The 13,614-nt window shown below is 37.9% G+C and overlaps 1 protein-coding gene across 1 annotated transcript in view; it reads right to left on the reverse strand.

Moving 5' to 3' along the window:
• Positions 1–2,692: 2,692 nt before the first annotated feature.
• TNC (tenascin C) overlaps positions 2,693–13,614 on the reverse strand; it is a 115,778-nt gene continuing 104,856 nt past the window's right edge. The window contains 6 exon segments of the mRNA XM_043980625.1: positions 2,693–3,401; positions 5,562–5,725; positions 8,423–8,584; positions 9,176–9,272; positions 11,062–11,213; positions 11,843–11,975. Coding sequence (XP_043836560.1) covers positions 3,291–3,401; positions 5,562–5,725; positions 8,423–8,584; positions 9,176–9,272; positions 11,062–11,213; positions 11,843–11,975 — 819 coding nt within the window. The 3' untranslated portion in view covers positions 2,693–3,290.

Genomic DNA, 13,614 nt, shown 5'->3' on the forward strand with positions numbered 1-13,614 from the left:
CTGAGAACTCATCTATTTCAACCTATAGCATCATGAACAAGTGGAAATTTAATATTTGCTTGAAGAACTCCAGTAAGGGGGAATTCCAGTGATTTCCTCATAAAACAGCCCATTCTACATTTGGATAGCTCTTATTCCTTATTCAAACCAGGGGGAAAAAATGGAATCATGCCTTTCCCTAAGATCTCCCCTTCCCAGGTTAAACACTCCTCAGTTCCTTCCACCCATCTTGTCATGGTTTTGCTATACTTCATTATCCTGGATGCTCTCCAATTTGTCAATGTCCCTCCCTCTAAAAAAAAAAAAAGTGCTACCCAGAATTGATTACAGCAGGATCTGATCAAAGCAGAATACAGGAGGGTTATCACATTCTGTGTTCTGGACACCCTTCTTTTATGCATCCTAGAATTTCATTAGAATTCCCCACTCTTAAAGTCTATTGAGCATGTAATCTTTGAAACCTTGTAGTTTTTTTTTTTATTTGTTTGTTTTTTTTTTTAAATGAACTGTGGTCTATCTAGTCACACCTCTTCCAACTTTTATTTGTGAAGTTGTTTTCTTTGAACTGCATGATGGGGTTTTACATATATCTCTATTATATTACATCTTTAATGGAGCCCATCATTCTAGGATTCAGAAACTTTGGAACCTGGCTTTATCATCCAATGTGTCCAACTATTGCTTCCAAGTTAGATTATTTCTAAGGTCTCTTCCTGCTCTAATAGCCTAGCAATTTATGCTTGCATCTGTTACCTAGTTGTAAATCACATCCATCCTAAACTTTTTCATTGTCTACATTTCTTTAGAGTGTGTGTATCTCTAGATCTATATCTGTACATCTATGTTGTCATTATTACTCCTAGATTGTTAAGCCTTTAGAGGGCCAGCACCACAATGATGTAATTATTTTGGTAACTACTATATGAGAAAAAATATCTAGTAGTGTTTAACATTATTAATGCTGATCCACATTTTTTAGATATATGAAGCTTAAGGGCCCAAACTTGGCTTATTTTAGTCATTTTGGAGAAAAATCTTTCCAAAATATGTTGTATATTCCCTGCCTTCTTGACCAGATAATGATGAACATAAACTAACTTTTTTCTTAATGACTCAAGTGTAATATGCATCTGGATTTGTGTTCTAAATTTTCTGTCTCTTCCAAAGTCAATTTTTACTTGATATTATTTTGTTTTACTCATAGTTTGCCTACTTTTTGAAGCCCCCTCCTCAAGATTATTTGAATCTATGCTAGGCTTAGAGAGAGTGAAACCTTTGGGCTTTTTCCACAGAGGGAGCTAGGTGATGTTGTGGATAAAGTGCTAGACAGGAAGACCTGAATTAAAATCAAGTCTCAGATGTTTATTAGCTGTGTGACCTTGGGCAAGTCATTTAACTTTTGTTTGCCTCAGTTTCTTTATCTGTAACAAGGAGATAATAATACCTGCCTATCAGAGTTATTTTGAGGATTAAATGAGAGAACATTTGTAAAGTTCTTAGCATAGTGCCTAGTATGTAGTAGGAATTATATAACATATATATATATCATATATAGTTTATTAGCACTATTATTATTAAAGTGGATGGTTTTAGTATAAGGACTTTGTTAGACTCATTATTCTAGGTGCTTAGAACTCCCTGTTTACATATCTCTTAAGATCCTGCCTTGTATGCCTCCTTCCTCATACTAAAGTGCCCTTAGAGGGCAAGAGTCATGCTTTTATTTACCTTCATATCCCCCTGTCCTACTACACCTAGCCCATAGGTTTTCAATAGAAGGCCTTTGAATGAATAAATTAGTGCCTTCACGGATATCTGATTTTATTCTCACAACAACCCTATTAAGTTTAGAAGGGCAGAGATTATTAAACACATTTTTTAGGTTAGAAAAACGAAATGGCAGAGCAACAACCAAAACCTTTGACTTTTGGCATCTCTGTCCAGAGTTTCTCCTATCCACATGGTGTCTCATGATGACCTTGTCATGGCTGTTTATCTTCATTCATGTACTTTTCCCCATGTCATTTCTCAGGAAGCAGAGGCAAAAAAGTTCACTTTGGAGAAAGAGAAACATAAGAAGGAGAGAGAGGCTCTCCTTTAAGAAAAATGATCTTTTGTTCTCTTTGATTCAACAATAGGGTCCACAGAAATTGGATAGAGGTTCTTCGCTTTCAGATGGGGGAAAAAAAAAAGGAACCTTAAGGTGAGCCTTCCCTGTTCTGTATTCCTTGCTTTTGTTAGTTATTTTTCATTTTTTGAAGGGCAAGACACTCAATTACACTGAAAAAGTGACCCATTAAAAGTATATTTCAGCTACTCCAGAGCAGGAGCTAGCGGCTCACTTTCCTCTTCAAAGGTCCTGTCAACCTTGGCTATTAATGACTCACCAAGTGGATGCCTCACATTACAAAGTAGACTCCAGTGACTTAGGGACTCACAGGATATCAGCAGTGGACAGAGCCTTAAAGGTCACTGAGTTTAACCTCCTCATTTTACAGATGATGAAACTTGATTGTTCTTTATGAGTCACAGACCCTGTTACAATTAGGTAACACAGTGAGACACAGACACATTATTTTCTCTCCTCAAAGATCTAGTAGAACATAGATTTATAGTAGAAAGAAAGCCCAACAAGTACATTTAAAAGTAATTGTGCTTTTATTAAAAAAAAATACAATCAGACACTGTCCTGCTGTGTTTTGGAAAGCATGGATCTCTTTAAAAACACTTAGTTTATTATTATTATTATTATCAACATCATTATAATCATCATTATTATTATATTATTAATCCTATTAATTGCATTTGAAATGGTATTGCTTTTCTGGTCTCTGTTGTCTGAAATGTAAAAGAAAAAGCCTTCCAATGACACACATTTAATTATAGCTAATAATAATAATGATAATTAATTGTACAGTTTTGTGTAAAATATGGCTGGTTCTAAAACAAACTACCAATGTACAACCTGCTCCCTGTGCTTCCCTAGAGCCACCCAAGAGAAAGATCCCATGAAACTGTCACTGGAAGAGTTTTGCAGAAACAAATAAACAAACAAACAAAAAGCCCCAAAGAAAACCAAAAGAAAACCCCTTTGAGATCATTGTCTTTGGTGTGAAGGACTTTACCGAAGAGCGTGTGAGATCGGCACTGTTGCTCATGCTGTCATCAACACTGTGGCCCCGGCAGAGTGTCTGGAACCAGTGGCTTTGATGCTTTGGTAAGATCCTCTGTTTCTCTGGGCCTCCCTCCCCTCCCCTTTAATGCTCTTCCCTCTGTTGTCCATGAAATATTTATGCTCGTTTCCTCCTGCCTTCTAGGTTCCGGAAGTTGCTGGGTCTTAGCTTCATTTCTGCAAACTGGATTGAGTGCTCATGACCCTTCCAATGGAACCAATTAACACCCTGGGGAAGAGAAAATGGTCCAAGTTGTTTTCCACTGGGCAGAGGAGCACCCCAATATCACAGGATCCATTACTCAATTTAGTGGTGGGAGAAACCTCGAAGAGCATCAAATCCAACCCCTTCATTTTATAGATGTGCAAATTGTGGCCCAGAGAGGGGCTGTATCTGCTCCAAGGTAACACAGGTTTTAAATCACAGAGTTGGAATCTGAGCCTGGTCTTCTGAATCTAAGCCCATTGCTCTTTTCCTAACACTGGGAGTTCATGAGTTAAACAGTGAGGTCAATCATATGAAGCATTGTTTTGTACAAAAGAGGAATGTGAGGGGTAGGTAGAGCTAAAAATAGTAATATTCACATTGTACACAACCCAGGAATCTCATATTCTGCCAAAATAACTTAGTGGGATTATTATTCCATACAACAAAATTCACCTCAAGCTGTGTAAATTCAAAAGTCCTGCCCCACCCGCTCCCTTAAATCATTGCCTACTTGGTGGGCAACAGCAAGAAATTATTGAGAGAACTCTAGGTCTCCAAATATGTATATTCCTATCACCTAGTCCATATATTATTCCTGTTGGGTTCTCTCAGAAACTGAAGCCGAGAAGGGGCAATAAATTACCAAAGGTTGTATAGCTAATTAATGACTGAGCAGGGACTAGCATCCAGCTAGCCTACCTCCAGAGGTCTTTTCATTGTATTATTTTGCATAGATCTAGATTCAAAATTATGGCTTTGCCAATAGCTAGCTGTGAGACCTTAGGTAAATCACTTGATCTCCCCAAGCCTTAGTTTTCTCATCTCTAAAATGGACGATGGTTAGAAAAGATGATTTTCAATGTCCCTTTTAGCTCTCACATTCTATGCTCTAAGGTTTCTGCCAACTCTAACATTCTGTATTCTACAGCCCCTCCTAGCTCTGCTATTTGGTACTCTAAGACACCTCTCCAGTCTTCTGTCTTCAGGCTTGGACCCTCCCAATTCTGACGTTCTCTGTTCTGAGGTTCCTCCCAATGCTAATCTTGTGTTCTAAGGTTACTTTGAACACAATATCATGCAGCATTTAAAAAATATCCTGCTACTGCACTACTGTTAGAAGACAAGATAAGTATGATCATGGCTAATCTTGGTGAGTTGAAATTAGAATGAGGACTGGCCAGGTACTTGGGAGGCCTAGATTTTAGAATCCTGGTCATACCAACACTTCAATGTGTGTCTGTGGACAAGTCACTTCCCTTTTCTGGGTCTATTTTCCTATCCATAAAGGGAAGGATTTGGATAGCTTTGAATTTATTAGTTTTCTTCTGACTTTTTGACCTTACTAAGGGGTATGCAATGGCCAGCAAAATCAGTGAAGTTCTGATATCCTGAAACTTTTTTTTTTTTTAATAAGCCTCCTCAAATAAGACACTCATCTCCTGACTTAGTTTTTTCACTGACTGGCCCCCATACCTTCAATACTCTCCTTTCTCATCTCTGCCTTCCTACTACCCCAGCTTCCTTCAAGTCCCAATTAAACCCTCATCTTTGATATGATACCTAATCCGATCCCTCTTGATTCTCATGTCACCCCTCTATTCATTATCTCCTATTTAACCTCTATCTTGTTTGCACACTGTTGGGTTTTTTTTCCCTTTGTTGGCCAATGAAGGTTAAGTGACTTGCCCAGGGTCACATAGCTAGGAAGTGTCAAGTGTCTGAGCCCAGATTTGAACTCAGGTCTTCCTGAATCCAGGGCCGGTGCTTTATCCACTGTGCCACCTAGCTGCCCCCACACACAGTTGTTTTCATGTTGTCTTCCCCATTAGCCTGTGAGCTCCTTGAGAGAAGAGGAAGATTTCTGCCTCTCTCTGTATCCCAATCACTTAGTACACAATGCCTGGCACCTGGTAGGTATCTAATAAATGCTTATTGTTTCTAAATATTATTATCTCAATTTTTTTTTCAGTTGAGAAAACCAAAGCCATGAGAGTTAAAGGTACTCTCAGAGCCACAAAGTTAGGAAGTGGTAAAGCCTGAAGTCAAACCTTGGTTTTGTGACTTTAAGTTCAGTATTCTTTCTATTCCAATTCAGTACTTATTTAGTCAACATCTCCTAGTATAAAGCACCGTCAGGCACATCTGTCTCCCTAAGATTCATGGTCTTCCAGGAAAACTCACCTGACTGTGATTGTTGTCACCATACCGGCCCATAAGGTTGACTCGATGACAATTCTTGTACCAGAAGGCTCCCTTGTAGGACAGAGCACAATTTGTGATGGCTGAATCTGTGTCCTTGTCAAATGTAGAGAAGGATCTTCCATTGTGGTAGGCCATAGAATCACCTGTTGAGGGAAAAAAATGAGGAAGTGAAAAGCCTGAATATACATTTCTAATTTTGAGGGTGAATAACATACCTAGGAATGACTAATTAGAGAAGCAAGCAGATATTTAACATTTGAGGTTGTTGTCATGAAGGGAAACTTTAAACTTTAAGACTGCATTATTGTAATTATTTCAGTGATTCTTTCATTGGGAACATGCCAGAGAGTGAAATAGAAGATAGTTTTTCTTTGAAGATTATATTTTTTTCTTTAGGTGATCAGCTTTCTTTATTCCCAATATTTAAACCTTTCAGATATTGATTAAGCTACTCTATGGAAAATACTCCCAGCTTCCAAGAATTTAGTCGATCTATAACTTCAATGATGTGGATATTCTGTCCTATAACGTAACCCACAACTCATCCATGTCTCTTCATCCTGTGTGACCTTTGTCTGTGCCTTCCTGTATTATGTTTATGAATGTTGATTATGTATGCATATATTAACATTCCTAATGTTTAGGTAAATCCTTCTAGATTTTAGGACATTGGTCAAATCATTGGATAGGGTGTACAGATATGTTTCAAATACACATACATTATATCCACCTATTATCTATGCAGTAAATCAAATGTGGCAACATGTATTAAGTGCTTTTCAAGCCTTAAAGTACTATATACATATCAGCTATTATTATTGATAATGACATTATTATTACTTTTGTTGTTGTTGTTATTGTTGTTATGACTATATAAAAGCAATGTGGTTTAGTGGCTAGTATCTTGGCTCACAGTCAGAAAGACTTAGAGTTAAAGGTCACCTTTAAGACTTACTATCTTTGTGACCTTAGATAAGTCACTCTTTGTGCCATCAAGTCTATGAATTAAGTCATCAACATTTCGACAATTGGCTTTGGTGTAGGGAATTCCTCATGAGCTGGAAATCAGAGTTCCTCTACATATTTGTCTGTATGTCAAGTATTTTTATTTATTTTATTCCTGTGTGCTTATTGACAGTGCCTCACATGTAATAGATGCTTAATTAATCTTTGTTGAACTGAATTAATTTAATACTTAAGTTTGTGGTTTTGTCATTGTGGGCCCTCCCTCCACCAATGCAGATGATTTCGAATGAACAAACATTTATTGAGTTGCTATTGCTGAGAAAAATTAATTCCCGTGATGAGCCTCTCTGAACTGAGCTTGATTCATCCTCTGACATACAGTTTGTAACTGGGCTCCTTCTCAGCTATACCTGGCAGGACTTGCAACCTGTTTTCGTTTAGTCTTGGAGAACTCAGAGTTGCCATCACACTGATAAAGCATCAGGGGAGGGTGTCAGTAGAGAGGAGAGGTTTGCAGGCTGCAATCTCCTCTGATACATTTAAGTACTATTATTTTTAAACATCATATTCTCTAGTGACTCTTTGTTAGAAGTCGATTTCTCTGGCATCAACCTCATCTACATGTGTGTTCTATTAGCTACTTGGGGGTCTTTTTGGCATAATTTATTATTTTCTAGTTAAATTTATTGATTTCTACAGACATTTAAGCTCCTCTTCTTGGCTTCATATAAAATGCCTGCATGCTCAATGATTTCAAGATGTGAGACGCTCTCCACTGAAATGATTGAGCAAGTTGTAACAGGGATTCATAGACATTCTTAATAGCTGATGCCATGGAAAGCATGGGAATGACAGGCAGATATTGATGGAATAAGTGTCTGCTTGTGTCTAGTGTGTGCTTAAAAAAAGTCTACAATTGTTCTGGAAAAAGCAGCCCTGTGAGGCTTAGCTTTATGAATGGAAATAATGCTGTGCATTTTCTCATAACTACAGAATTGAAAAGACAAAGACCAAGTGCTAGGTGGAGACAACATTTCTGTCTCCTCCGAACATTATCCCTCCTGGGGATTTCTGAGTACTGCTTTTAGCATACCTTAAGCCTGAAAAATTTTCCACCTAAAAAAAAAGATTGTCAGGTAGCAAAACTAAGGGTACTTGAAGTGATGTTAGAATCGATAGAGCTCCTAATTTGGTCATTAGTTTTCTTTATGACCATGTGACCTCACTGTGAATTGCAATCCTGTCATTTCTGTCTGCTCAGCTAGACTCATCCTTGCAATTTGTTTCCACTGGTATTTTACATAGGTATCCCTAGCACCTACAAAGGATGTGGTTTAAAAATATGGTTGTCTTTTTTTGGGTTCTAATGTTCTAGTAGTACGAAATTAGGACATTTCATTAGCCATCAGATTCTTTCCAGGCTGCAAAGATGATTTAACTGAATCAGCTTCACTAGGAACTTGCATTTACCTTCAATTGTTTTTCTAATGGGGGGATGGCTTACATGGTACCATCTACCAGTTTTCTTTGTAATACACATTGTGATCGATGGCACACATTCTCCATTGTGCTTTGATTCAGAGTTGGATCATGAAACAAAGTGAAGGCTGTCTCAGAAAACTTCCCTTGGCATTAAATAGTATAAAACTTCTAGGGAAGGAATTTTGACCTAAGTTCATTGGGTTGAAAAGTAAGCCATCATTTCTAATTCTGAGTCCTAACGACCTTTACCAGCTTATGCCATAATAGTACACTGTATGTTCTTAAATACCAACCTTAGTCTTTCTGATTTGAAAGGATGAGGAAGTCTGCCCTAGGAACCACCGTATAAACTTCCCTTGTTTACATACTAAAACCCACTACTTGGACCCTACCTGCTGTTCCACTGTATCCATCGACCTTCAGCTTATACCGGGACTTGGCATCTCCAACACTGAATTTATCATAGATGGCATATGCTGTCTCACCATGATCTTGAAGGTCCACCCTTAATTCATATTGTCCCTGGTCAGTGATTTTGTGAATGTTATCCAGCCCTGTTGGATAAGAAAGGTTAGATGAATGGGCAGGAAACCAGGGGACCATCCTCCTATAACTTCTTATATCTTGCAATGGGACAAGAATGTGTCTAGTACTTTTTAGAAACTTCGAGCACTGGTCTCTGCACATAGTAAACCTTTAATAGATACTTTTTTGGGGAGGGGGGCAGGGCAATGAGGGTTATAAGTGACTTGCCCAGGGGTCACACAGCTAGTAAGTGTCAAGTGTCTGAGGCTGGATTTGAACTCAGGTCCTCCTGAATCCAGGGCCAGTGCTCTATCCACTGTGCCACCTTGCTGCCTCCTCAATAAATGCTTAAATGAATTTAAAGATGAATTATTTTTAAGACAGAAAAACAAAATGGCCCTCTTTAAATGGCACCTTTAATTCCCAGGGACTTTTAAATGAACTTGTTTTTAAAGGGATGTATTTGTGTATTCACTAGTGGTGGTATTCCTTCTTTTTAGTAAACTTCTATCTCCACATAACAAATTGTCACAAAAGAAGGTAGAAGGGAGACAATATGGCATTTCTTTATGATAGCTTGCTTTCTTAGACATTAATCACACTGTTCTCGAAAGGTTTACCAAGCCAAAATTCCTCGTTGAGTTTGCCGAATCCAGTGGCATAGGTCCTCCAATTCTGGTAGAAATCTTGACGTCCATTACTACGTCTCAAAAATACCTAAAAAGAGTAATAAGAAGAGTATGTTTAAATGTTAATTCAGTTGAAGGAAATAACTCACAATTATAGTGCTGGAAGATTTACAAAGACTTTTCTTTAACAATCCCATGATATATAGTATAAATATTATCACTCCCATTTTACAGAAAAAAGGAAACAAAGGTTCCAAAGGATTGTAATTTGCCCTTGATCACAGCTATTAATGGGAAGAACTGAGAATTAAATCCACTTTTTAAATTTCCAGATCTTCTCTTCTTTTCTCCGTCCCATGCTATTCTCAAAAGAACCTAGTTTTCTTATCTGTAGATTGGGAACAATAATTCCAGGTCTCCCTCATGCACAGGGATGTTGTGAGATTCAAATGAGATTTAAAATATGCAAAAGCCCTTTACAAAGTACAAATCGCAATATAAAAGTCAGTCAGTTAGTCAACAGTCAGTCAAGCATTTATCCAGCATGTGTTATATGCCAGGCACTGTGCTACATCATCATCATTTTCATTGATACGGAAGTTGCAATAAAGGATGTGATAGAAACCATATCAAAAAGAAAGCTGCTCTCCTCCTGATGATGATGGGGGTGATGTAGAACCATCACATCATTTACATCAGCTTGTTTCAGGTGTGAGCTACAAGGCACATCCATCAGTGCTTCATACTCTTTCTGGGCCTTCTCTTCTCATATGATTGTAATGCTATATGTTGGCTCTGATTGACAAAGATCCCTACCCAACAGTCCTGTATGTTTGTCCTGACTCACCATCATTCAGCGATCCTGATCCCGTCTCTCTTGACTCAGATCCTTCCCTATGACCTCAACCCATGGGAGGCACTGAGCAAAGTTTATACAAGAATCCAGTAGTTGTTCTCCCTAATAGTCTAATTAGAAATGTTTAGGGATGTGACTTTATTGGACTTATTTATGAATTTGTTGCTATATTTTTTATCTTGTACAATTCTTGGGGAATTAGTTCTCTGTGTATGAATTTTTAAAACCCTCTCAGAAGGATAAGCAGGTTTATTGATCTTTCAACTGCCTTCTTCCAGCTAAGATGAAATTTCTTTTTGTGAACTAAGCTTCTCCAGGGTCTAAGCTATTCCAAAATCATAAGGGGACATTGGAGAGCCTGGATGGAAATATGGAGACCACCAGCCCCTTGATCTGAGCATAAGAAGACTTCAAGGAGTTTCAAATGGATTGTGCTTCTATCCAGGGACAAGAAAACATAGGATAATGAGGTTCAGGGTTTCCTTCTTGCAATCTTACAAGGTCTCTGATGATTTTCCCATGAACTTCAACTCCAAGAAGACTGTAGTTGTTAGCTGGAGCTTCACCATCCCTCTTGGCTTCTATTTATGGTGGTCCTTTCCCACCTCCTCTCTTCAACCCCTCTTCCCCCTCAAATGCTAGAGTCTGTTCCTTTAAAATCCCCTTCTATTTATTTTGTAAATAGTTATAAGTGGATATCTTGCCCCTCCCAATTGCATGAATGTACATTCCTTGAGGGCGGGACTGTTTCATTTTTATCTTTGTAAATCCTATGCTTACAACAGAGCTTGACGTCCAATAGGAGCTTAATAAACATTTTCTGATTGATTGGTTAGTTTTCTTTCCCCAGGATATTATTTAGGAATAAAATCCTTTGGAGGCAGCATAGTGTTTGTGGGATTATGTAGTTAGAGAGGATGCTGACTCATGGACACATCAGCATTGATAGCTTGGTATTGCTGTGAAGATACTACATCCAGAAAAATAGAGGTAAGACATAATCTGCTTCATTTATACTCACAATCCATCCACCTCCATCAGAGGTCATATCACAGAAGACATTTAGTGCCTGGGCCTTATCCCCATTCAGATAGATAGTGTAGAGGCCAGAGGCTGTTTCCCCATTTAGCATTGTTTGTGAACAGTCCTTGGGATATGGGTAGAGGAGTCCAACTGTAAGCCAAGAACACAGAAAGAAATTCTTATAGAGTGGACTGATTCGGGTGAAGTGAGAAGATGAAGGAACAGGGATGAGTTTAATGAAATTTAAATCTTGTTTATCATGGAATAACAGAATCTTGTTGGAAGATGCTTTAGAAGTCATCTAGTTCAAGTTCCTCCCCAATGATGAAATCACTTCTGAAACATCATTACTTCACAGAATTTCAGAGTCGAAAAGGATGCCAGAGATCTTCCAGTCTGACACATGCCTAACCAATTACAATTTATGGCATTTTCAATATCCCCAGTAAGTGGGCACATAGCTTCTGCCTAAAGACCCCAAGGGAGAGGAAACCTTTTGCTTGTAAAGGTAGCACACACATTCTACTTTTGGAGAGCTCTGACTATTAGGAGGTTTTTCCTCACATCAGGCCAAATTCTGCCTTCCTGCAACTCATGGCTCATAGTTGTGCCCCCTGGGCTTAGACAGAGCAAGTCTAATCCCTCTATTTTATGAGGCAGCCTATTCTATTTCTGAATAACTAATTGATCGAAAGCTATTTATGCTTGCACAGAGGAACACCAATAGAATTAACCCCATAATGTACACTCTTCTTCCCACTTGCATTTATACTTCTTACTTGTTTGGAAAATGGTCTGAATGAGTTTGCTCCTCAGGGCTCCTTTCAAGGCCTGGATCTTGGCTGTATAGTGTGTGGATGGACTCAGCATTGTGAGGCTGTAGGTATCTGTGTCAGGTCCCAAAATGACTTCCTGAGGGTTAAAGGGAAGACATTAAATAACATAAGGCTTTTTCCTTCTTTCTTTTTTGTTTTGCAAAGCAGAGATCCCTAATGAATAGAACTGATCATTAATGCATATTCTTAGAAAATTTTTTATTTTATTATCGATAATATTTTCTATCTCGTTTTCAGTTCTTGAATCTGTAATTTTGTTGTTTTCCCTTGAAAGCATGTGTGAAAACACAAACATGAATATATAGGGATATGTATACATAAATATATGTATACATGCATGTGTATATGTATGTGTATGTGTATTTGGCTGGATCTATTGTTTTCATTCATCATTCTCAAAGAGGACCAATGACATCATGAGGGAAATGTCTTGACTTGTATGTAAAATAAAGCTATGGGGCAATATGGAATCTGGTATACCTTTCATTTCTAGATCTATGATCCAATGTAGTAGAATTTAAATTTGGCATCCAGAGTTTGAATTAAATGTAGCCTATTCCTCCTTTCAAAAACAAAAGAAATATACTGTGTAGAATTCTGCAAACAACCACTGACTGGTTAAACCATCAAAACCAATCAGGAAGAACCTTCAAAATACACAGTGAGACCATATCTAGAGATAGGGCAGGCCTCACAGGCTCTCTAGATATGGTCTCACTGTGTATTTTGAAGGTTCTTCCTGATTGGACAGTATTTGACTCACTAATTACTACACAAAAATTTGGTTGGGAAAAGAGGCTGTGGGATGTAGTGGAAAGAGCAGTAGATGTAGAGTCAAGAGATTTGGCAACCAGCTGTATGTTATTATGTCTCTACCACAGAAGGGAGTTTTGAAAGGTGAAATGAGTTAATACATGTGAAGTACTTTGAACAATGGAAAGGGTGATGCAAATATAAAGTAGCATTTTTTGTATTGATAAATCAGCTTTTGTATTAAATCAACTCACTTATTCAGCACTGACTGTGCACTCTACTATTTAAGTCTCTTTCTATGTCTGTCTAACTCTCTATCTATAAATTTGCAAAGCTCTGAGAAAGCAAACATTTCAGAGGTGAAATCTCAAATCAAATACAACTTACTTTTTACTAATGCTATGACCATTCCATCAAGAGATTGTTTTGAGGCAGATGGCTAGCTAGATAAACACTCCTAGCTAGTGAACTGATTTGAGAAGCTGACTAGACACTTTAGGAATGATGCTGGTGATAGTGTACCAGAAGGAGAATGAGCCCTTGGCCTACCTCATTTGGATTGTTTCAGTGTTCTTTGCTGTGATAATTGGCCATGTCTAACAAATGTCAGTGAATGAATGACTGTTGCTTAAGTGCTAATGAATAACTTAACGTAGCTCTAGAGACACCTTCCAGAAGTAAATATCAGCTTGATGAAGTTTTATCTCCTATCTCTCCTCTTCTCCTCCCCAAAAAGAAAAAAAACAAACAAGTCTCAAAGGATTTCTTATTACTATTGTGAAGATCATCTGAGAAATCACTCTATGCTATTCATTCATTATTCATTAATTCATTTATTCATCCACTCAGTGCTCCTGAGTCTATGCTAGGTGTTGGGAAGATTAAAAAAAAAAATTAGAGAAGACAAGGGTCTCTACTCTCATGTATCTTAGTTTAGTAGAGTTATAAGACAAATACATATG

The sequence above is a fragment of the Dromiciops gliroides genome, chromosome 2 (assembly GCF_019393635.1).
Source record: "Dromiciops gliroides isolate mDroGli1 chromosome 2, mDroGli1.pri, whole genome shotgun sequence".
Lineage (NCBI taxonomy): Eukaryota > Metazoa > Chordata > Mammalia > Microbiotheria > Microbiotheriidae > Dromiciops > Dromiciops gliroides.